The following is a 23,657-nucleotide window of genomic DNA, read 5'->3' on the forward strand; positions in this document are numbered from 1 at the left end:
CTCCCCACACCATGATGCCGGGTGTTGGCCCTGTGTGCCTCGGTCGTATGCAGTCCTGATTGTGGCGCTCACCTGCACGGCGCCAAACACGCATACGACCATCATTGGCACCAAGGCAGAAGCGACTCTCATCGCTGAAGACGACACGTCTCCATTCGTCCCTCCATTCACGCCTGTCGCGACACCACTGGAGGCGGGCTGCACGATGTTGGGGCGTGAGCGGAAGACGGCCTAACGGTGTGCGGGACCGTAGCCCAGCTTCATGGAGACGGTTGCGAATGGTCCTCGCCGATACCCCAGGAGCAACAGTGTCCCTAATTTGCTGGGAAGTGGCGGTGCGGTCCCCTACGGCACTGCGTAGGATCCTACGGTCTTGGCGTGCATCCGTGCGTCGCTGCGGTCCGGTCCCAGGTCGACGGGCACGTGCACCTTCCACCGACCACTGGCGACAACATCGATGTACTGTGGAGACCTCACGCCCCACGTGTTGAGCAATTCGGCGGTACGTCCACCCGGCCTCCCGCATGCCCACTATACGCCCTCGCTCAAAGTCCGTCAACTGCACATACGGTTCACGTCCACGCTGTCGCGGCATGCTACCAGTGTTAAAGACTGCGATGGAGCTCCGTATGCCACGGCAAACTGGCTGACACTGACGGCGGCGGTGCACAAATGCTGCGCAGCTAGCGCCATTCGACGGCCAACACCGCGGTTCCTGGTGTGTCCGTTGTGCTGTGCGTGTGATCATTGCTTGTACAGCCCTCTCGCAGTGTCCGGAGCAAGTATGGTGGGTCTGACACACCGGTGTCAATGTGTTCTTTTTTCCATTTCCAGGAGTGTATTTGGAGCTGTAAACGTGTTACGGCTTCCTCGCTCGACTTGTGACACTGTCTGCTCAGTGGAACGTCTCTGCACTTGGCACTTGGCACTGTAAATTGTGACTGAAGGAACAAACGCGTTACAGCCACGAGCTACATCCACGAAGGTTACTATAAAGGGAGATGACGTTACATTTGCACAGGCATTGACTGACGCCAAGGGGAGTGGCAGCCCACCAGCTTTTCGTGATCAAAACAAGGATATCTCCCTTAAAACCTTGTGTGAAACTTGCCCTCTTTACTTAAAACCACTGAAATGACAGTCAGATCTGATTATACTTCCGTGGAGGAATACTCATAATCAGGCAGAAATTAATTTGTTGATGCGAAATTTCATTCGCTAAGCATTCGCTAAGCATTGACTATTTTAATTTAAGTTGGACTAATAGCTGTAAAGCTTAATAGTACAAACGGCACAAGACCATTCCGATCCTTTCACTATCAAAATATAAGATTTTCAGAATGTAGGCACTGCTAACAAGAATAATACACAGAAGAATAGAAAAGAAAATTGAGCATCCATTAGTTGACATTCAGTTTGGCTTTAGGAAAGGCAAGGCCACCAGAGCGTCAGTTCTGAATTTGCCGTCGATAAAGAAAGACTGAGGAAAAATCAAGACACGCTCATAGGATTTGTCGACCTGGAAAACGCCTTCGACAATGTAAAATGGTGCAAGATATTCGAAATTCTGAGAAAAATAGGAGTAAGCTTTAGGGAAAGACGGGTAATATACAGTATGAACGAGAACCAAGAGATAACAGTAAGACAGGAAGACCAAAAACGAAGTGCTTGGATTAAAAAGGGTGTAAGACAGAGCTGTAGTCTTTCGCCCCTACTGTTCAAACTATACATCGAAGATGCAATGACGGAAATAAAGCAAATGTTCAAGAGTGGGATTAAAATTCATGGTGAAAGGATGTCAATGGTAAGATTCGCTGATGACACTGCTATCCTCAGTGAAAGTGAAGAATAATTACAGGATCTGTTTAATGGAGTGAACAGTCTAGTATAGAACATAGATTGAGAGGAAATCAGAGAAAGACGAAAGTAATGAAAAGTAGCAGAAATGAGAACATTGAGAAACTTAACATCAGAACTGGGATCACGAAGTAGACGAAGTTAAGGAATTTTGCTACCTACGCAGCAAAAAATTCTGCCACCTACGCAGCAAAACCCATGACGAACGGAGCAAGGAGGACATAAGAAGCAGACAACCACTGGCATAAGAGGCATTCCTGGCCTAGAGGAGTCTGCTTTTGTCAAACATAGGCCTCAATTTTAGGAAGAAGTTTCGAATACGATACGTTTGGAGAACAGCACTGTAATGAAACGTGGACTGTGGGAAAACCGGAACAGAAGAGAACTGAAGTATTTGAGAGGTGGTGTTAGAAAAGTATTTTGAAAATCAGTTGGACTGATCAGATAAGGGATCCGAAGAATCAGCGTCGAAAGGAATGTATTGAAAACGGTAGGACAGCTGTTAAGACATCAGGGAATAACTTTAATGGTACTAGAGGGAGCTGTAGAGGGAAAAAGCTGTAGAGGAAGGCAGAGACTGCAACACATCCAGCAAATAATTGAGGATGTAGGTTGAAAGTGCAACTCTGAGATCAAAAGGTTGGTACTGGATAGGAATTCGTTGCGGGCCACGTCAAAGCAGTTAGAAAACATTACAATCATCAGTGCACATGTATTAAGCTATCATGTCTGTGAAAAGTAATTTCAACAACAAATGAGTTATACTCAATCACTAGTGCACATTTATTAAGCTATTATGTCTGTGAAAAGTAATTTCAACAACAAATTAGTTATACACTTAAATGTTCATTTTATATGCAACAAAACGATACTCCAGTGCTCCGTGAAAGTAAATCTTTATTTTACTTTCACAAACAAAACAAGCTTGCAAATTATCAACAGTGTAGTTTATGTCAAATCTAGTTTACTGTATTTCAAAAATAATTAGGTTTATGTATTTGCGCTTACTGTTGTTTCTGTGAGAAACGACTTTCAGCAGTCTCACTCCAATTGACACTTGGTAAGGAACAACTGCCAATTGCTACAGAACAGCCGGCAATTGCTACGGAACATCTGAGCAATGATAGTAAAATGAAATTTAGAGGGCGGGACGAGTTAACTGAAGCAAAACCTGTGCACGATCGCTCTGTGTGCAGTGGACAGTCCATGCAGTACGGTGTTTGACGAAGGTTGTGGAACCGATTAGTGTGACATTCCGTGTGGTGCGGAAACATGTCTGCAAGACGTCATTTGAGTGCTTACGATCGTGGATGAGTAGTTGGACGGATCGAAGCTGGTCAACGTGTCACTACAGTGCCTAAAGTAATGGGTGTGTCCAAAAGTGTCATCCAGCGGTGAAAAAGGTGGAAATGCTAGGCCAAAGCGCGCCGGTGGCTATACACGGACTGCCACGCCGCAAGAGATTATATTGGATTAGATTAGTTTTTCGTTCCATAGATCCGTGCTGAGGAGATCCTCGTGGATGTGGAACATGTCATTTTTTAAAGCTGAAATAACAATACTAATTGTATGAATATATACAATACATCATTTGTTTCTATTAAACAATTCGTCAATGGAGTAGAAGGAGTTGGCCACTAGTAAGTATTTCAAGCTCCTTTTAAACTGATCTTTATTTGTAACTGAAGAGCATCCATACATAGGTTTACTGGCGAAAAGGAACATACATCTCACTCCTAGGCAGATCGCTGCAAACCTTGCAATTGCTACTGGGCACACGTATCTCTGACAGAACCATTTCACGACGCACTTCAAATACGCTATCGTTGAGAAGAGGTCGTTGGTGTAGGAGCATATTGGCTAGGTTTCGCATCAATTGTCCAGAGTAATGTCCCCCGACGAACCCCGCTTCATTGTGACTAGTGTGTAGTAAGTTCAGCTCTCAGGCTTAATATTTTGAGGACAAAGCATGAATGGTAGTGGTAGATTTAATATTACTGAAATTATTACAACAAAAAGAAAATCATTGTAATAAAAACTGAATAGTTCTCATTGAAAACCAAAAACGAGATGAATCGTTGTTGAATTCTACCCTTTTAGAATAGGTACGAATCGGCAACAGTGTTATTTTAATCTTACTAACTACGATTGAAGTTTGTAATGGGGTCTTCATCCTTAACGTTCAATGATATGTTTTCAAAACAGACTTGGATTATTTATTTCAAGTGAGTTGCATCGAACCCATCATCGACATCTACTGTTATAAAATATTATTTTGTCGTTATTTCGTTAGTGGTCTGGTTCTCTTCTGTGGGATATGGTACTGGTCTCGAATCCTATTTTCGATACGAAGAAGCGTTAACTGGCGAAAGAACTGTGTTATTCGTGTGACTTCGATTATTGAAAGAAATAAAGTTTCTGAACTCTGAAACAGCTATATTCACTAATAGTCGTACGCACTGAAATATGAGCGCTAAATAGTTCTGCCTTCAGAAGTATTCTAAAGACACATCAGCTCGATTTACAATAGCTCTTCTGCGAAGAGTGTCCATTTACAGCTGCTCTTCCGCCAAGGCTGTCCATTTTCAACTAATCTCCCGCCAATACTCCGCACAACGAAGAGCGGAGATATAATATAAAATCAAAGAGTTTACAACTTTTTCGATGATAATCGCTGGTACAGCTTTGTAATAGTAAAACTGAATTTTAAAGAAATTTAAATGAAATGCTTCAACGTTAATACAGATGTGTATAATATGAATGTTTAAATATGAAACAACTATTTTCTTATGAATATGTGTATATGTCAAGTTATTTGTATTAAACTTTAGATATCGATACTCAGTGGTATCGTACATTACTTACTCACTCACTGGTCATACCGGACTCGAGAGTCCATTACCGCAGCAACGTATTTTCGCCATCTGTCCCTGTCTTGGGCTAGTTCCTTCCATTCCCCTTCAATACCTAGGCTCCTCAAATCAGCCTTCACATTGTCCTCCCATCTACGCCTCGGTCTCCCCACTGGACGTTTTCCCTCTAAGTGCCCGACCAGTACTCTGCGCGCTGCCCTGCTCTCATCCATTCGAGCTACGTGACCTGCCCATCGCAGCCTACGTGATTTAGTAATACTGATTATGTCAGGGCTTGAATAGAGCTCGTGAACCTCTTCGTTATGCAGTTTTCGCCACTTTCCGCTAATGTCATCCCTTTTTGTTCCGAAAATTTTCCTAAAAATTTTGTTTTCAAATACTCGAAACGGCTTTTCATTTTGCACAGTGAGAGACCAAGTCTCACACCCATACAGCATAACTGGTAGAATAATAGTTTTGTATATTGTAATCTTTAAATTCCTAGACAATATCCGTGATGAAAGTAATCTATTCAGTGAGAAGTAGCACGCATTTCCCGCTCGTAATCTCTTCTTCAGTTCGGATTCAATCTCATTTCTCGAAGTGATGTCCACGCCTAGATAGTTAAATGTGTTCACTTTTTCAAACTGCATGTATCCAACTCTTAACATTTCCTGATCTACTGCTGTTGGCATTCTAGTAATAACCGGGTATTTAGTTTTGTCTTCACTTATATCCTTAGACCTACACCTTCACTAGTCCTGATTAACGCATTCGCATTTGCTGTTACAAATTCTTTCCTATTGCTAATGATGTTTAGATCCTCTGCATACCCTAATATCTTAATATTTCCATTTAACTCCACACTCTCTGAATTATCTGCTCCCATTCGTACAATATATTCTAGGACTAAATTAAAAAGTAGCGGAGACAGGGCATCTCCCTGCTTAAGTCCGTTCTTTATTACAAATTCTTTTGACTCCAATTTCCCCACGCGTACTCTACCTTTTGTGTTTTTCAAACTCGCTTCTATAAGTCTAACATACTTCTTTGGTGTTCCATGTTCCAAAAGAATTCTGTACAATTTTGATTGTAATACTGAATGACATGCTTTTGTCGTACTTTTCTTATTGTGTTATTGACTTGATTTCATTAAAAGTGCAGATTGTGATCCATAACAGAGTTGTATATGAGGAACTGAGACTGTTGTGACCGAGAGTACTGTGATTAACTGTGAATATTCTGCATTGTCTGTCCCTGGCGTAAGAAAGTCTCACTTTCGTTTTTCCATCTTTCCCTTTTTTTGTTTCCCTTCGCCTCTCGTTCCTCCGCTTCGGCGTTGCGTTTGAGGTTCTTCTTTTTCTTCTTCCTCCCTGCGCGTTCCTGAAGGCCAGCGCACGCATCTGATGCGTGACAGGTGACTGGGTAACGCGTAATTCTCAGTCCCAGATCACCAGGTAGGGTTAGCGTGTACCCCCTGGTACAGGCCAGGCTCAGGGAGGGGTGATTGCCTGAGCTGCAACCTTCCCAAATTGCCGATCGGTCCCTCTGTCAGGTGTTCAGGAGGTGTGACCTGAGGTGTAAACGATCACCTAAGGCGGGTGTGCCCCCTTGTAAAGGGAGGCCCCAGTTGGAAGGAGCACATCACCAGAGACGCTGGCAATCATGGGGGATTTTCTCGCAATGAATCACTCGTCTTCCCAGTCCACATCTACAAAACGTAATGAGGCTAGCGATTCAAAAACCCTTCCCGCTGCACCGCTGTTCCTCATGGTCTCACTTGCTGAAAACAGTCAGTCCTTCACCACGGTCAATCCATTTATTATTCAGAAAGATGTTGATGCAGTTGCTGGCCTTGTGAAACCCTACTCTCGTTTATGGAATCTCATTTTGCTTAGAGACTGCTTCTGATTCTCAAGCACAACTACTATTTGACACCTCACTTCTTAATGGCTACCCTGTTTGTGTCGAGGCCCATATAATTTTGAATTCTTCTCGTGGTGTAATTTTCACCAGGCTACTCAATGATCTAACCAAGGACCGAAATCCAGTCTTACTTCTCTGAACAGGGTTTCATTGCCGTCCACCATGTAATGTAAAAGCTAGATTCCTCACCTTTGATAGAGTGGTGCTGCCATCCAAGATCAAAGCAGCCTATGAAATTATCACAGTCTGGCCGTACATTCCGAACCTGATGCGCTGCTACCAGTTTCATCGTTTCAACCACACTAGAACGTCTTGTCGACACCCAACCAAATGTGTAACTTATGGTATGGATGCACACAAGGACAATTGTCTGCCTCCTCCTCCGCACTGTATCAAGAGATAGAGAAGATCCAACGGAGAGCAGCGCGCTTCGTTACAGGATCATTTAGTAATCGCGAAAGCGTTACGGAGATGATAGATAAACTCCAGTGGAAGACTCTGCAGGAGAGACGCTCAGTAGCTCGGTACGGGCTTTTGTTAAAGTTTCGAGAACATACCTTCACCGAGGAGTCAAGCAGTATATTGCTCCCAACTACGTATATCTCACGAAGAGACCGTGAGGATAAAATCAGAGAGATTAGAGCCCACACAGAGGCATACCGACAATCCTTCTTTCCACGAACAATACGAGACTGGAATAGAAGGGAGAACCGATAGAGGTACTCAAGGTACCCTGCGCCACACACCGTCAGGTGGCTTGCGGAGTATGGATGTAGATGTAGTTGTAGATGTAGAACTGGGGCTGCTGTGTGCTCACCACGTGACGTGTGTGTTTGCAGCGCGCGGCCGCGGGTGCTGCCCGCCATGGAGCCCAAGAGCAGGTCGGCGGTGTCTGGGGAGGAGGACGGGCGCGAGACGTGGGGCAAGAAGGTCGACTTCCTGCTCTCCGTCATCGGGTTCGCCGTCGACCTCGCCAACGTCTGGCGCTTCCCCTACCTCTGCTACAAGAACGGCGGCGGTAAGTACACCTCACCGATGCCCGGCTCCACTCTGTCCGATGACGAGCAGAACGCGCTGGACCGTACCAAGTAATGGTCACTACACTACCCCCATAAAGAACTTAACCATTCATTTGGAGACAGTACTGATCGCTTGTGAATATTCTATGTGTATATGAAACCCGGGAGTTCTGCTACCATGCTGTGGAGTGTCGCTGTCCGAACACGTCTCCAATCGCTAAACCACACACAAACCTGTGGACTCCAATGAAAGACAAAGACATTAAAAGAGTCCGCGGCCGTAATGGCATTAGACAACATAATTATCCATCCCATCGCTTTTTTTGTATACACTTTGTAAGTAGGCTGTTTAGGTTTTTATGTTGGTAACGCCACGTAGCGCTCTATATGAAAATCACTGACTGTGCTGTGTGAAGGCTGTGGTTGGTTTGCATCGTTGGAGTATATGCTATTGTAGTGTTGGGCAGTTGGCTGTTAACGGCGCGTAGCGTTGCGCAGTTGGAGGTGAGCCGCCAGCAGTGGTGAATGTGGGGAGAGAGATGGCGGAATTTTGAGAGCGGACGATCAGGACGTGTGTCCATCAGAAAGAGTAAATTTGTAATATTGGATATCATGGACTGATATATATATTATGACTTTTGAACACTACTAAGGTAAATACATTGCTTGTTCTCTATCAAGGTCTTTCATTTGCTAACTATGCCTATCAGTAGTTAGTCCCTTCAGTAGTTTGAATCTTTTATTTAGCTGGCAGTAGTGGCGCTCGCTGCATTGCAGTAGTTAAAGTAACGAAGATTTTTGTGAGGTAAGTGATTTGTGAAACGTATAGGTTAATGTTAGTCGGCGCCATTCTTTTGTAGGGATTATTGAAAGTCAGATTGCGTTGCGCTAAAAATATTGGCTGTCAGTTTAGTGTTGATCAGAATACGTAAAGAGCGAAATGTCTGGGTACGTTCGGTTCTGCTCAGCTGTTTGGAAATCAAATAATGTAAGAGGTTTATCAGCACAGTAATTCATTAATTTTTCTAAGGGGAGGTTTCAACTTTACAGTTATATGCGTTCCACCTTTATGCAATCTTCAGACACAAATGAGAAACAGTTATCTTACAGAGCAAAAAGTATTAAATATTTTCAGGGTGAATATTAATAGAACTAACGAAGTGCAGGGACGGGTTCTTGACTGGAAATGGGGGAAAAAGATCCTATGAACATGTGTCCGGAAATGCACCGTCACCACGGTAGATAGCGCTGATGAATGGAAGTTCCTCTGACTACATACCGTGTACTCCTTGTGTGTTGCAGGCTGTGTGATTGATGCGGCATACTGTAAGCAGCAGAATGGTCCGGTATTCGTGCCGGGAACAAGCCGAGATGGTGTTTGTGTACGGTCAAGCGCATGGAAACGGTCGAGAGACAGGACTGCTGTACCAAAACAAGTACCCTCACAGACAGCAAACACATCGCACAACATTTCAAGCCCTTTTTGGGCGTTTGTATGATCATTGGTCATTTCAGACAAACGAATGCGCGTGGAGGCGGCGGACTGTGCGTACACTAGATTTTGAAGACCAGGTTCTACAGATTTTGAGACGAAGCCTAATACAAGCTTCAGGCAAGTGGCTTGCCAGTATGATGTAAGCCAAAGTACGATTATGTTGTAATCAGAGATCATACCACTATTTGGACATTACGAGTAGTCGGTGATAAAGAATGAAATACGAGTTTGAAGAATACTATTTGTCTAGTTAATTTGTCCGTTTTCAAGGGCTAGAAACAGAAAAAGACATGTTCTTTACAGGCAGCTGATCAACTATGAATGAACTGTTAATTTTTAAGTTTCCTCCTTTATTAGGTCACAAGTGTATTGTGCCTCCTCCCGTTTCTAATCTTTTAACTCAAATGGAGCACTGTACTTCATTGATACTGCACTTCCTAAACACTTCCAGACTAGGAATGGTGCCATTCTGTAATACAATTGATGTCCGAGGACGACACAGAAATTACCATATAGACCAGATCAGCCAATTCTTGCACACCCCATGTACACACGTCATAGGCCATACCACATGGTAACACGTTTCAGCAATGCCGTTCCAATTCTTATGCCATGTGTTTGTTGCTCGTTTCTGTCGGAATTGTTATTAAAATAGCACTGATCGCTTTTTCCATTTTCTATAATGAAGCAATAATTCAAAGCAAAGCAAATGTTACGAATAAAAATTACTCGTTGTGTAAAGAAGATATCTTTAAAAACCAAAAATTTAAGCATTGCTGTAATGACTAACTGATATTTCAGTTTTTTACCACATTATTAGTACAAAACTAAACCACCTGTTATATCCGAAAGCAAACACATACCGAAAAATGTTTATCGGTTTTTCAGATCCCTACGAAGAGCATGGCGGCGACATGGAGATATGTCCCATTTTCCCAGTGTTTGAAGAGGCACAGCGGTGTTACCCTTTGCGTCGTGGCATGAATAGCCATTCGGTATGACTTCATGTCACGGCTGGTACAGATTGAGGAAACTCTGACGCCACAACGATACATCACGGACTTTCCCCTGCATCCTCTCATGCGACAGCATCGTGCTGCCATTCGTGGTTCCATTTTTCAGGAGGACAACGTTCTATGGTCAGCAAAATTCCGGGATCTGTCCCCAACAGGAAATGTTCGGCCCAGCTCGATGTCAACTACCGTGCGAGGGGGCGCACTGGTTAGTTAGTGAGATGAACGTTCCAAGGATCATTTGAGCGATTCTGTTGTCGAAGTGACGTGGAACGTGTCAGTTTACAGGAAATGTGTACATGATTAGTGCTAACATCAATGAAGACATTATTTTTTAATCCTACTCATGCAACTGCATTTAAAACATGGTGCCACCATTAGTCTGGCTACTAATTCCTAAGTAGAAATTCGTCAACGGAATAGAAGGAGTTGCGCAGAAGATATGATTAAAAGTTATATTTAAAAATTGCCTTCCTACTTGTCAAACGTTTACTTATTGGGCAAAAGACAACAAAGATCTTTATTCCCTCTAGTGTAATAGACGTGGATATCACTGTTCTCAAATTGTGATGGATTATTTACTACCAATTTTAATAGTGATTGTATATATTGAGAAGGCGGAGTTAAAATGTCTAGCTCCTTGAAGAGTTACCTACATGAGTTTGTGGGTGAACACCACATATTGTTCTTGCTGCCCGCTTTTGTTCTATCACTACTTTCTTTCTATCAAATGAATTTCCCCAGAAAATTATTCCATAAGACATTGTTGAGTGGAAATAAGCAAAATATGTCAGGAGGTACATTCGTTTATTTCCAAGATTAGCAATTATGCCAAGAGTAAAAGTAGCTGAAGTTCATTGTTTGAGAAGCTCAGTAAAATGCCCCTTCCAGTTCATCTTTTCGTCAGTATGTGAACCCAAAAATTTGGAGTATTCTATTATTCTATCCTAATTACCGACTCCTGCTCATGTACTAATACAATTGTTAATATGGTGTACAAAATTGAATATAGCGTTTTTTTTTCAAAATTTAAGGAAAGTCCGTTTTCTGAGAACCACTTCATAATTCTTTGGAAAATATCATTTACCACCTCGTCTGTTACTTTCTCTCTAATGGGATTTATTAAGACACTACAATCGTCTGCACACTGGGCTTGCATTCGGGAGAACGTCGGTTCAGTTCCGCGTCCAGCCATCCAGATTTAGGTTTTCCGCGGTTTCGCTAAATCAGGTTTCATTGAAAGGACACGGCCGATATCCTGGCCCATCCTTGAAACATACTGCACTTGTGCTCCGTCTCTAATGATCTCGACGTGGACGGGACGTTAAACCCTATTCTTCCTTCCATCCTTTCGGATGTGTCATCATAGACGGTATCAACGACCAGTTACAACAGTTGTGGGCCAGCTTGCTTCAGGAGAGAATAAAACGATCCTATGAGACCCTTTCAAACGTGCGTCCAAGTCGAAGGGGAGCAACGTTATGTAGGTAAGCGGGCTGATACTGCCGAGTTATTTACAAAATTTGACTCGTTTTTGTTATCACTGAAATAACGTCACCTACCCTTGTGCCCATGAAGTTTCTTTGCGTTTCCTGCTCCCTTTCCAGGAGCTTCCCTTTTTTTTTTGTTAAGGAGTGTATTACAGTCGTTAATGGGCTTGGGGAGTGTATTACAGTCGTTAATGGACTTGGGTAGTGTATTACAGTCGTTAATGGGCTTGGGGAGGGTATTACAGTCGTTAATGGGCTTGGGGAGGGTATTACAGTTGTTAATGGGCTTGGGCTGGGAAATCGAATATGCCGATCACATCTCAACAAGAGGTTAGGTACAGTGTACAGTTCTCATGCCATAATTTATCTCAATCAATTAGAGAAGAGCGAAATCCTGTGATCTGTAGATGGTACATTGACTGCGAGGATTACTTTGTAGAGAAGTCACGATGTAGTTAAGAGAGAGTAAGGATGTACCTCCAGTGGCTCTGATAATTTCGCTAACACGTCCAGGAATGCATTTTATTGAGGAACAGTGTGACAGAGGACGGTATAAAGTGGATGTTGTCAATAATGTTCGATCTGGATGATTCTTCCGAGAGTTTTGTTAGAGTGAGAACTTATTTTCTTATGACACATTGTAACACTACATTATACAGACTTCCCGCAAAGGAGCTAGTTGAGGAAGTATGAAATATTTTGGCGAGCAAAACTAATCACTGAGTACTGTGCAAAGATTTGACTGCTTGTAAATTGATGCTGTCAGTATTTCTAATCGCAAGGTCGTTGGGTCCATATGGATGATGACTTTAAACGATAGTGTTTAGTATAAGTGAACTGAAGTAGCGCTCGTTGTACTTTCACTCGCAGCGCAAATTACGGTACAGCAAGCAATTGTGTAGCGTATAAGCAGCGAAAGATCCCGACGATTCCAGCTAACTGTGAAAATTGTCTACAACATTTGCTGGAACGGAAACGTACGTCTCTGGGTAGTTAAACAATTGTATACTCATGAATGAGACACACTAATTGTGAAAGCTCAATGGTGTGAAACATTCGCTGCTTTGTTTGCACTTTAGGCCCCACAGTCCAATATTTATTAGAAGACCTTTCCATTTTCCATTTCGGACGCTTTTATTGGTAACGTTGATTCTGTTCGTGTGATTTTAGTTATCGGCGCCAGTCAGTTCAGTTAATATACACTGAAGAGCCAAAACAACTGGTACACCTGCCTAATATCGTGTTCGGCCCCCGCAAGCACGCGGAAGTGCCGCAACACGACGTAGCATGGACTGAACTAATATATGAAGTAGTGCTGGAGCGACTTGACACCATGAATACTGCAGGACTGTCCATAAATCCGTAAGAGTAAGAGGGAGTGGAGATCTGTTCTCAACAGCAAGTTGCAAGGCATCCCAGATATGCTCAATAATGCTCACTTCTGGGGAGTTTGGTGGCCAGGGGAAGTGTTTAAAGTCACAAGAGTGTTCCTGGAGCCACTCTGTAGCAATTCTGGACGTGTGGGGTATCGCATTGTTCTGCTGGAATTACCCAAGTCCGTCGGAATGCATCATGGCCATGAATGGATGCTTATGTATGTGCCACCTGTCAGAGTCGTATCTAGACGTATCAGGCGTCCCATATCACTCCAACTGCACACACTCCCACACCATTACAAAGCGTGCACCAGCTTGAACAGTCCCCTGCTGACATGCAGGGTCCATGAATTCATGGGCCGGCCGCGGTGGTCTAGCGGTTCTAGGCGCGCAGTCCGGAACCGCGCGACTGCTACGGTCGCAGGTTCGAATCCTGCCTCGGGAATGGATGTGCGTGATGTCCTTAGGTTAGTTAGGTTTAAGTAGTTCTAAGTTCTAGGGGACTGATGACCACAGATGTTAAGTCCCATAGTGCTCAGAGCCATTTGAACCATGAATTCATGAGGTTGTCTCCATACGCGTACACGTCCACGCGCTCGATACAATTTGAAACGAGACTCGTCCGATCACGTAACACGTTTCCAGTCATTCGCAGTCCAATGTCGGTGTTGAGGGGCCCAGGCGAGGCTTAAAGCTTTCTGTCGTCCAGTCATCAAGGGTACACGAGTGGACCTTCGACTCCGAAAGCCCATATCGATGATGTTTCGTTGAATGTTTCGCACGCTGACACTTGTTAATGGCCCGGCATTGAAATCTGCAGCAGTTTGTGGAAGAGTTGCACTTCTCTCACATTGAACGATTCTCTTCAGTTGTCGTTGGTCAAGTTCTTGCAGGATCTTTTTACAGCCACAACGATGTCGGAGGTTTGATGTCTTACCGGATTCCTGATATTCACGGTACAATCGTGACATCCTCGTACGGGAAAGTCCCCACATCATCGCTACCTCGGAGACGCTGTGTCCCATCGCTCGTGCGCCGACGATAACACCACGTTCAAACTCACTTAAATCTTGATAACCTGCCACTGTAGCAGCAGTAACCGACCCAACGATTGCGCCAGACACTAGTTGTCTTACATAGGTGTTGCCGACCGCAGCGCTGTATTCTGTCTGTTTACATATCTTTCTATTTGAATACGCATGCCTACCGGTTTCTTTGGCGCTTCAGTGCATTTTGCGACGTAGTTAGTTACTTGGAAGTGAAGGATAAGTGTAATACATCACAATAAAATGTGTACAATAGAAAGGAGAAGTACCTTCGGAGTTTCTCTCTATTGTAATTAAGAGCTTGTATTTGGCACAAAAAGAACTGAGGGCTAATATTGCCAGCACCAATCAAATGCCTGCAGTTTATACCAAAATCAGCCTTGCTTCAATAGGAGGATCAGAAATGAATGCGAAAATAAACCATACGGGTTATTAGAACCACCAAGAAAGAGCGCTAAGAAATTTGGGAAGAAATCCATCGCTGTAAACAGCTTTCAAAAATCGGTAATTCTAAAAACGTCGGGGGACTTTTACATTGATTAAAAGACAGTTGCAACGGATAGTTTCGGCGTTACCCAAATTACTTATTGCTGTAAAACGGAAAATCCATTATCTCTGGCAGAAAGATATTTTGCACAAGACGGTGCGTGAAATGGGATTTACCTGAAAGTAAAAGGAATAATGTGGTAGAGGGAACTGATGTAATTAACTGATGACGCAAGTATTCGATACAAGTAAGGAAATTAAGAGAGTAAGACGGTAAGTTCTTTTAGATCAATAAAACTTGGCTGGACAACAAAGAACGGCGTTGAAACTGTAAGTAGAACTCCGTCAGATGCGGCACCGTAACAGACTGCCGCTGACAGGATGAGCTGCGATTGCGTTGCAGGCGCCTTGATGGGGAGGCAACCTGCAGCGTTCAATTGCGTGGCTTGTGGCTGCAGAGTAAGCAGCAGCCAAGACGCCATACCCTTCTCCCCTACGAAGGAGATGACAAAGCGGCTGTGACACAGTCGACGCCCAAGGATGCAGCAGAAATCACACGTGAGAACACACCAAGAAAGTGGGAATGTTTTGTCTGTATTAGTGTTTTAGCTCCACACCCAACAGAATAGTGAGCTGGAAAACCACTATGTTCTGACCACACTACCCTTCGTACCACCAAAGACACGTTTTCTAGATGGGGACGCAGGAAGTGCAGATATACCTCGCCTGTGAGATGTTGTGGAAGGATAACCTGTCCCATGAGACTGTCGCCTATCATCCTCGCCCCTACATTTATGCTGAATTGGTGCTGATAGTTGGCTGCCAGAATACCATCGGAATTCTCCATAATCTGCAGGGGTGTTGTGAAGATTGATGACACCGTCCATCATAGTCATGGTGGACTGAGCGACGAACGAGCGACAAAACTGTCGCTGTGGAGCAAGTCCTTAGATGAGAACGCCTGCACACGTTGGAAGTGGTATGGATAGTGACAGTTGTCGCACGTTTGCGAGTCTCCTGCCTGGTACTGATACCTGGGTCAGTGTGAAAGATCTGTCCCTTAGAAGTCATTTCTTGCCATATGCCCATATGCAAATTTTTACTCCTTATCCTCTCAAGGATCGTTTCTTGCAGTGTGTCCCAATTTAGCAAAACAGCCGAGTACTAAAAGCAAAACTTACCATATGAAAGGAAATCGATATACAGTATCTCGTCGAAAATACGAGTTTACAAGAGTACCACGCACTAGCGCTACATTTAGTGGCATAGTCTGCTTAAACAACGAGCTGTGGCCGTTAGGTATCGTTATAGTTGAAACGCTTTCGAGTCAAAAGCAAATTGTTCTCCTTAGTTATTTGAGCTTTCATTATCCAGTTTGTGCTGTAATTGATGAGTAAGCTTCTGGTTGATAAGCATACCTGTTCCTGAACCCATTCCGTCGTCTGATTTCCTTCCATCCGTGTATACTTCAACAGAATATTACTTACAAAATTGTCAAGGCTTTCGTGAGCACTTGTCGACAAATTGCCTGTTTGCTTCTGTCTGCCGGCCGGTGTGGCCGTGCGGTTCTAGGCGCTTCAGTCTGGAACCGCGTGACCTCTACGGTCGCAGATTTGAATCCTGCCTCGGGCATGGATGTGTGTGACGTCCTTAGGTTAGTTCGGTTTAAGTAGTTCCAAGTTCTAGGGGACTGATGACCACAGATGTTAAGTCCCATAGTGCACAGAGCCATTTGAATCATTTTGCTTCTGTCTCGGGTTCTTCGGACAACGTATGTTTGATGATTTTCTGACGTTTCGCTAGCACAAGCAGCTAGCGTTCTCAAAGCTTTATCCTCCATTGCTGGTGGTGGAATGGAGTCAAGCTCGTGGCCGCAGGTTATATGTACCTTGCGTAATAACATCCAAGGGCTTTTCCTTGGTCATTTCCGCTGCGGTTCTCCCCTTGCTAAGTGGAACGGTCCTTCTATGCAGCACGGGAACCAATGTTGCGTTTACTTTGAGGCTTTCTTCTTTCTTGTTATTGTCATGTTTGTGTATTTCTATGGCTTCCCTGAACAAGAGGATATAACAGCTCTTCTCTACAACCAGAATTTCCATGTCGGGGAATTTCAATATGTGGTCGGTCTCACATAGCGTGTGCTCCACCCTGCCCGATTTCTCTACCTGCCCCAACCTGCAATGCCGCTTATGTTCGGTGACCCTGGTGTTGATTGATCGTCCAGTCATTCCACATGCTCATGGTAGTCGCTATATTCCCTACATTACAAATGGGTCTCTTTTCACTTTTGCTGATTTGAGACACTCTTTGAACTTCTTTGTCGATTTATAAATACTCTTTACGCCGCGTTTGCGTAATATGCAGCCGATTCTGTCCGTATGAGGGAAAGGCCGTACCTGCCATTTCTTATCCCTATGTGTCACTTCGCTGAATGTTTGCTTCTGTGACACTTCTTATGTAACTGGTAGAGTACTCATTGCTCCTCAGAACGTTTCCTAGGTGTTGCATCTTGCGTCTGAGGTGCCGCGGCTGACATATTCGTCTTGCTCGGTTACGAACGTGTTAATCTGGCTCTTTCCTGGCTCGGGTGGTGATTTGATAGTTTGTGCAGGTATCGGATCATGCGTGTCGGATTTCGATACACGCTGTGTCCCAGCGTGACCAGCGCATCTAGAGAGGGTAGCTGTTAATCCTCTTCTACCTCCATGGTAAGTTTTGGCGTCGAGAATGTTCAGGTGTCTTAGGAAGTCACCGAGTTGTTCCTTACCATGACTCCACACAATGAAAGTATCATCGGCGTGTCTGTGCTACACCTTAGGCTTACAAGGTGCGAAGTCCAGCGTTTGTGCTTCGAATATTCCATGAAGAAGTTGGCCACCACTAGAGTAAGTGGACTTCCCACGGTGACACCTTCCATTGCTCATAGATGTTGCCATTCCACATGAAACAGCTCGTGTTGAGACGTGCATGCAAGATCGCGGTAATGTCTTGAGGAAAAATGAAACCAATATACTCGAGAATCACGGAATGGCACTTAAACAAACAAAGAAACAACATCAAAGCAGACTAGGACATCGTTTGGTTCAAGTTTTAGCTTCTTCAACTTCACAATGTATACATCGGTCTTTTCTACGTGCTGCTGGAGCAGAGAGGCCAAGTGTTTCGCCAGTTTATACGTCGGTGAGCCAGGGGCGCTGACAATCGGTCTTAATGGAACATTATTGTTATGGATCTTTGTTACACCATACATACAACCGAGATGACTATTTATGAACCGACAAAGAAGATCAAAGATGCTCTCAGATCGGCAAAAGAGAAAAGAGACCCATTTGCAATGCCGGGAATATATCGAATACCTTGTACATGTCGAAAAGTCTATGATAAATAAATGGACGATCAATCAGCAGCAGGATCACCGAACATAAGCGGCACTGCAGGTTGAGACAGGTAGAGAAATCGGGCTTGGTGGAGCACGCGCTATGTGATTCCGACCACATATTGAAATCCGCCGACATGGAACTTCTGGCTTTAGAGAAGAGCTGTTATATCCACTTGTCCAGGGAAGCTATAGAAATTCACAAAATGACAATAGCTTCAACAAGAAAGAAGAAAGCCTCGAAATTAGCGGTACCTGGGTTCCCGTGCTGCAGAGAAGGACCGTTCCAGGCAACAAGCGGAGAACCGCAGCGGAGATAACAACGGAAAAGCCCTTGGACGTTACTGCGCAAGGTACATATAATCTGCGGCCACGAGCTAAACTCTAGTACACCATCAGCAATCGAGGGCGCAGCTTTGACAACGTAAGAAAAATCATCAAACAAACATCATCCGAAGAACCCGAGACAGAAGCTTATAGGCAATTTGTTAGAACAGTACTTATTTTCTTCTTTTCCAGTTACTCTTGAAAAGTCTGCTGGGTGTGGGCAGCGTCTGTACCCTATGGCCATGTCTGTAGTCTGCCTGGACTGTTTAGATATCGCTGTGTCATAACATTTGGCTGTTTCTCGAATCTCAAAAGTTAGGGCTGTGAGGTCTGCTGACACACAAAGCGGTTCATTCATAGCGCCTGTACCGTGTGATTTCCATTCTGGCGGCAGTTTGAAAGAAAGAACCTCTGGAGGGGGGGGGGGGGGGGGGGGGGAGGAGGATGTTCACACAGTGGATCTAGAATGATACCGTGACCAAGGAACTGATTTTTACCGGCGAGAAATTGAACGATTGGTAGAACGATCCCACCGTTTTTGACAAAGACTTGGTGACTATGTTGAAAAACAGACATGTATCTGTGTCACTTTGAAGTGTAGCGTAGCATTCTATGAAAGTTAGTTGGGCTGGCACAATAATGTGTAATTTACTTCTTGAAGTCCCCTCGTGGACTTCACTCTTTTAATACACACTGTGGCTTCGTCCTTCTTCGTTATATCCTGGCAAAGAAACTACACAATATTTTCTTCTCCAGTCGTGTCCCTCTGCTTGGAGCCCTCAAAAATAGGATCCAAGTCATTAAACTTGCCGTATTAGCCCTTTCTTTATTTTCTTGCCCACCCTGCCATAACTGATAATAAAAATAGTCACAATGAAGTACATGAAAGTATCGACTTTGCCCACTAAAGTGGTTCTCTTCTTGAGAATGCTGATTTAAAATTATAATAGACCTCATATTCTAATTAATTTACTTGGAGACTGAACATATTAAACTTTGATTCAAACAGTAATTGTAAGGTTATATACCAATTAGATATTCCGATGTGGCACACTCTGCGTATTTGAGCTTTAACTCCCTCTTCATTGTCAGGTCACATACAAGTTCTAAAGGCTAATGCCGTGTCGATGCAACCACTCTCCTCTGTCAATGGCTGTTCGTTTTAGTTCCACGTAGTTATAACATGTTACAGGATGTGAGTCAATTATCTTCCCATTTTTCCTTTCCATTCTGCCCCCTAGTGGATCCACTGTCAATCAAACTTCACGAATTAGTGACAAGATAAACTTCCGTGACGTCACAGTAAGTTTTACGAGTAAAGATCGGATCAAGAGCTACACTGAAACTTTTGCAAAGTAATGACTGTGGAGTACAAGACTTCTAGGGTACAGCACTATGTTCGAATGTGGGAAAAATGAAATCGCCTCCTCAAAAAATGTGCTATAGTAGCTTACAAGGAAAGTGTTCCGACTCCCTAGCGGTTTGGATTTTATTCCAAAAATCACGCTAATGCTCGCTCTCGTCAATATGCCCACGGCATTCACCCGGGTCATATAGTCATTCCTCCGACAGCACATCTAGACTTTGTAGTGATGCGTATGGACTGAGGTGGTGTTGGGTAGTCTGTGAAGTGAGAAGTTATTGTTTCCAACGTAATCTAAGTGATCTCAAGAATGGACGTCGAATGTTCGGTACTGGACCGTGCTTATTTTATATTTAAAATCTCAAAAATTGTTGCGAAAACACAAGAAGAAAAAAAAATAGTTTGAAAACAGCTTCGACGAAAATACTGAAGATGCTTGGCTTTCAGATTAATTCTAGAGCTCTGTTCTTGAAAATTCATTAATTTCAGCTTCAATAGGAAAAAAATATCATGAGATTGCAGGTAAATTTGAAAAAAACACAAACTTTAAATCAAAATTAAATTTCTTGGGGACGACAAATTACATCCTAATTCAGCCAAAGAGGGTAGGCTGATTTCCTAAAATATTGCGTGAGTAACCCTGGTTAGTATAGGAAACACGCTAAACCAAAAACAACGTTTTTTATTGGTTCAAATGGCTCTGAGCACTATGGGACTTAACTTCTGGGGTCATCAGTCCCCTAGAACTTAGAAATACTTAAACCTAACTAACCTAAGGACATCACACACATCCATACCCGAGGAACGATTCGAACCTGCGACCGTAGCGGTCGAGCGGTTCCAGACTGTAGCGACTAGAACCGCTCGGCCACTCCGGCCGGCACGTTTTTTATTATTTTGCACCAAAAGTAAAATATTCAAAGAAACTCACTTGAAAAACGGATGTATAAAAGTTTTTTTTTGAGGCGCTCAGATGACATTAGGGTCGCAGATACGCTAGATTACATATCCCAAAAGCGAGAACTTCGCGGTTTCGGCCGGCCGTATATGATGCCGATAGTAGTTAGATGGTAATCGCTAAAAGTTCTCGTTTCTCAGATACGTATTCCATTCCTTTTGGTTCTCAAGAGCCGAGTTGTCGATTCCTTACTGTCTTTCCTAGTCTGAGGAGCACCAGTATCGCAAACCATAACGGACGTGGCGCGCACCATCCGTACGTTGTGGTAGCGGCGGCAGAAAGCAGCGTGGCAGCGTGGCAGGCCCACGGGCAGAGCCGTGGCTGGCTTTTACCGCCGCTGTCGTGGTTCCGGTCGTAGCCTTTCTGATTGATAGCGCCGCGGCCGGTCGATGTCTGTGCCGCCATATCGCATGCACACATATCAATCATTGTTCCTCTGCCTCCTCATCGTAATTAATATTACTTGCCGTACTTCATTCTGTAAAAAAAGAAACACTTAAGTACACCTTTATCATTAAAAAGGAATCTTGATACTGTCCAAGTCACTTGGTAAATGAGTTCGGTTAAATCATCTCGAAACCAAAATGTCCATGGTGAGGTGACAGCGCTGGCAGCGTTTATGAAGTAATACTAGCGCCTTAGCCGGCCGCTGTGGCCGAGCGGTTCTAGGCGCTTCAGTCCGGAACCGCGCCGCTGCCACGGTCGCAGGTTCGAATCCTGCCTCGGGCATGGATGTGTGGGGTGTCCTTAGGTTAGTTAGGTTTCCGTAGTTCTAAGTCTAGGGCACTGATGACCTCAGATGTAAAGTTCAAAATGGTTCAAATGACTCTGAGCACTATGGGACTTAACATCTGTGGTCATCAGTCCCCTAGAACTTAGAACTACTTAAACCTAACTATCCTAAGGACGTCACACACATCCATGCCCGAAGCAGGATTCGAACCTGCGACCGTAGCGGTCGCGCGGTTCCAGACTGAAGCGCCTATAACCGCTTGTCCACCACGGCCGGCTCAGATGTTGAGTCCCATAATGCTTAGAGTCATTTGGAGCCATGTTAATCATGGACTGTGCGGCTGGTCCCGGCGGAGGTTCGAGTCCCCCCTCGGGCATGGGTGTGTGTGTTTGTCCTTAGGATACTTTAGGTTAAGTAGTGTGTAAGCTTAGGGACTGATGATCTTAGCAGTTAAGTCCCATAAGATTTCACACACATTTGAACATTTTTTTCAAATGGCTCTGAGCACTATGGGACTTAACATCTGAGGTCATCAGTCCCCTAGAACTTAGAACTACTTAAACCTAACTAACCTAAGGACATCACACACATCCATGCCCGAGACAGGATTCGAACCTGCGACCGTAGCGGTCGCGCGGTTTCAGACTGAAGCGTCTAGAACCGCTCGGCCACACCGGCCGGCAAAATTTTTTTTTTTTTTTGAGCCATGTTAAGTCCCATAGTGCTTAGAGCCATTTGAACCATTTTGAACCAGTTGCTTGTACGAACACGTTATCTACTTGTTGTTTGCTTTACGCAGTTGACTGTGTTAGTCACTAGTTGACTGGTACCTCGTGTGCGCTACTACTTTATCGATCCCGTGAGTGCCTAAGGTGTGAGAATGTTTTCTTCGCATGCAGTAGCCATGTTCAGATAACAACGCACTTTAGAAAAGAAGTAATTACTTTTTATTTTTCTGGCAGGTGTATTGCCAAATGTGACTCCATAGCAACGGTCGCTAACGCATGGTTGTGCTATAGAGTTAAGCCTGGAGGAATGGGTACGAATCCTGATGGTGTAATAAACTTCTCCAGTTTATCATTGGCGTGGTAGAAGTGTACACTTCTCCATCACTAGACTGTGCACAAATGTGTTACACCAAATTCTAAACCTGTCCTCAGTGTTTCATCTGAGAACGTTGGCCCCAAACAGTGTTACTGAGAGATGCGGGTCCTAGCTTCTTGTCGGTAATCGTCCAGAACATCACAAACACCATCGGCACTACCACTAAGCGAGGCCGGACCTCACTACCTGAGTAACGCCCACGGATCCCATAAAGATGTGGTCCAAGTTCAAATTTGAGTTAGTTACTGGGCTCAAAACAAGCCAATACCATTTTGCGTTACTTTCTCTCTACACTTAAAACTGAATGTTTGTGCAGCTTCAAGAAATCACTATAGTTGCATCAGTTTGTCCACAGATGCAGGGTTAATAAGAGCAGAGCCAAGAAATATTTATCATAATAGAGTTTGTGACTACTTTTTATATTTTTGACATATTTAACATATATTTTATATTTAATAATTATATTTTTATTTCGTAATACCTTATTAGCAATTTTATAGTGTTAACAAATGTTTGATACTGTTTTCATGTGTGTTTTATTCGTATATTAGTAAAATTTTCAATTCTTTTTTCTCAGTGTAGATAACGGCATTTTGCAACTCTCGCTTAAATAATGACTCAAAGCCTTAGTCGCGGCTAGTGGGTGGATTTTAAGGCTGATTCGCGAAGAAAATAGGAGATACTTAAGGAAGTAACGAAAAAGGAGGCGGAATGACGCAGAATCTAAAACATATCTCTTTTTTTCGCTCGCATTTTACAATTTTTTTGGTTGCATTCCGGTAGGAAGTTAATTAACGAAAACCCGGTATCAATTATATGATTAAATAATGAAATATGTGTTCCTAATTAAGCACATGTCCGCCCCTGGTAGCTCAGTGGTCAGCGCGACGAAATGTCATACCTAACGGCCCGGGTTCGATTCCCGGCTGGGTCGGAGATTTTCTCAGCTCGGGGACTGGGTGTTGTGTTGTCCTTATGATCATAATTTCATCCCCATCGACACTCATGTCGCCGAAGTGGCGTCAGCTCGAAAGACTTGCACCAGGCGAACGATCTACGAGACGGGGGGCCCTAGGCACACGGCATTTCGATTAAGCACATAACCTGTGTAGTATCTTCCCTTTAAGAAAATTTCGGCCTGATTTCGCTGAACAAATTTATTTCATCCGAACGAAACTCAACATTCGGAAGAAACAGCTTGCCGCTTCTAAGACCGGGATTCAATAGCCCCAACAG

At 43.9% G+C, this 23,657-nt stretch overlaps 1 protein-coding gene across 2 annotated transcripts in view; it reads left to right on the forward strand.

Annotated features, from left to right (window-relative positions):
• Window positions 1-23,657, forward strand: part of LOC126416224 (sodium-dependent dopamine transporter) — a 558,982-nt gene that overhangs the window by 226,332 nt on the left and 308,993 nt on the right. For both annotated transcript variants that reach the window (XM_050083832.1, XM_050083839.1), the window contains exon 2: window positions 7,475-7,653. In XM_050083832.1, the coding sequence (XP_049939789.1) occupies window positions 7,500-7,653 (154 nt within the window). In that variant the 5' untranslated portion in view covers window positions 7,475-7,499. The remainder of the gene's footprint in view (window positions 1-7,474; window positions 7,654-23,657) is intronic.

Source organism: Schistocerca serialis, chromosome 1 (assembly GCF_023864345.2).
Source record: "Schistocerca serialis cubense isolate TAMUIC-IGC-003099 chromosome 1, iqSchSeri2.2, whole genome shotgun sequence".
In the NCBI taxonomy this organism is placed as follows: Eukaryota; Metazoa; Arthropoda; class Insecta; order Orthoptera; family Acrididae; genus Schistocerca; species Schistocerca serialis.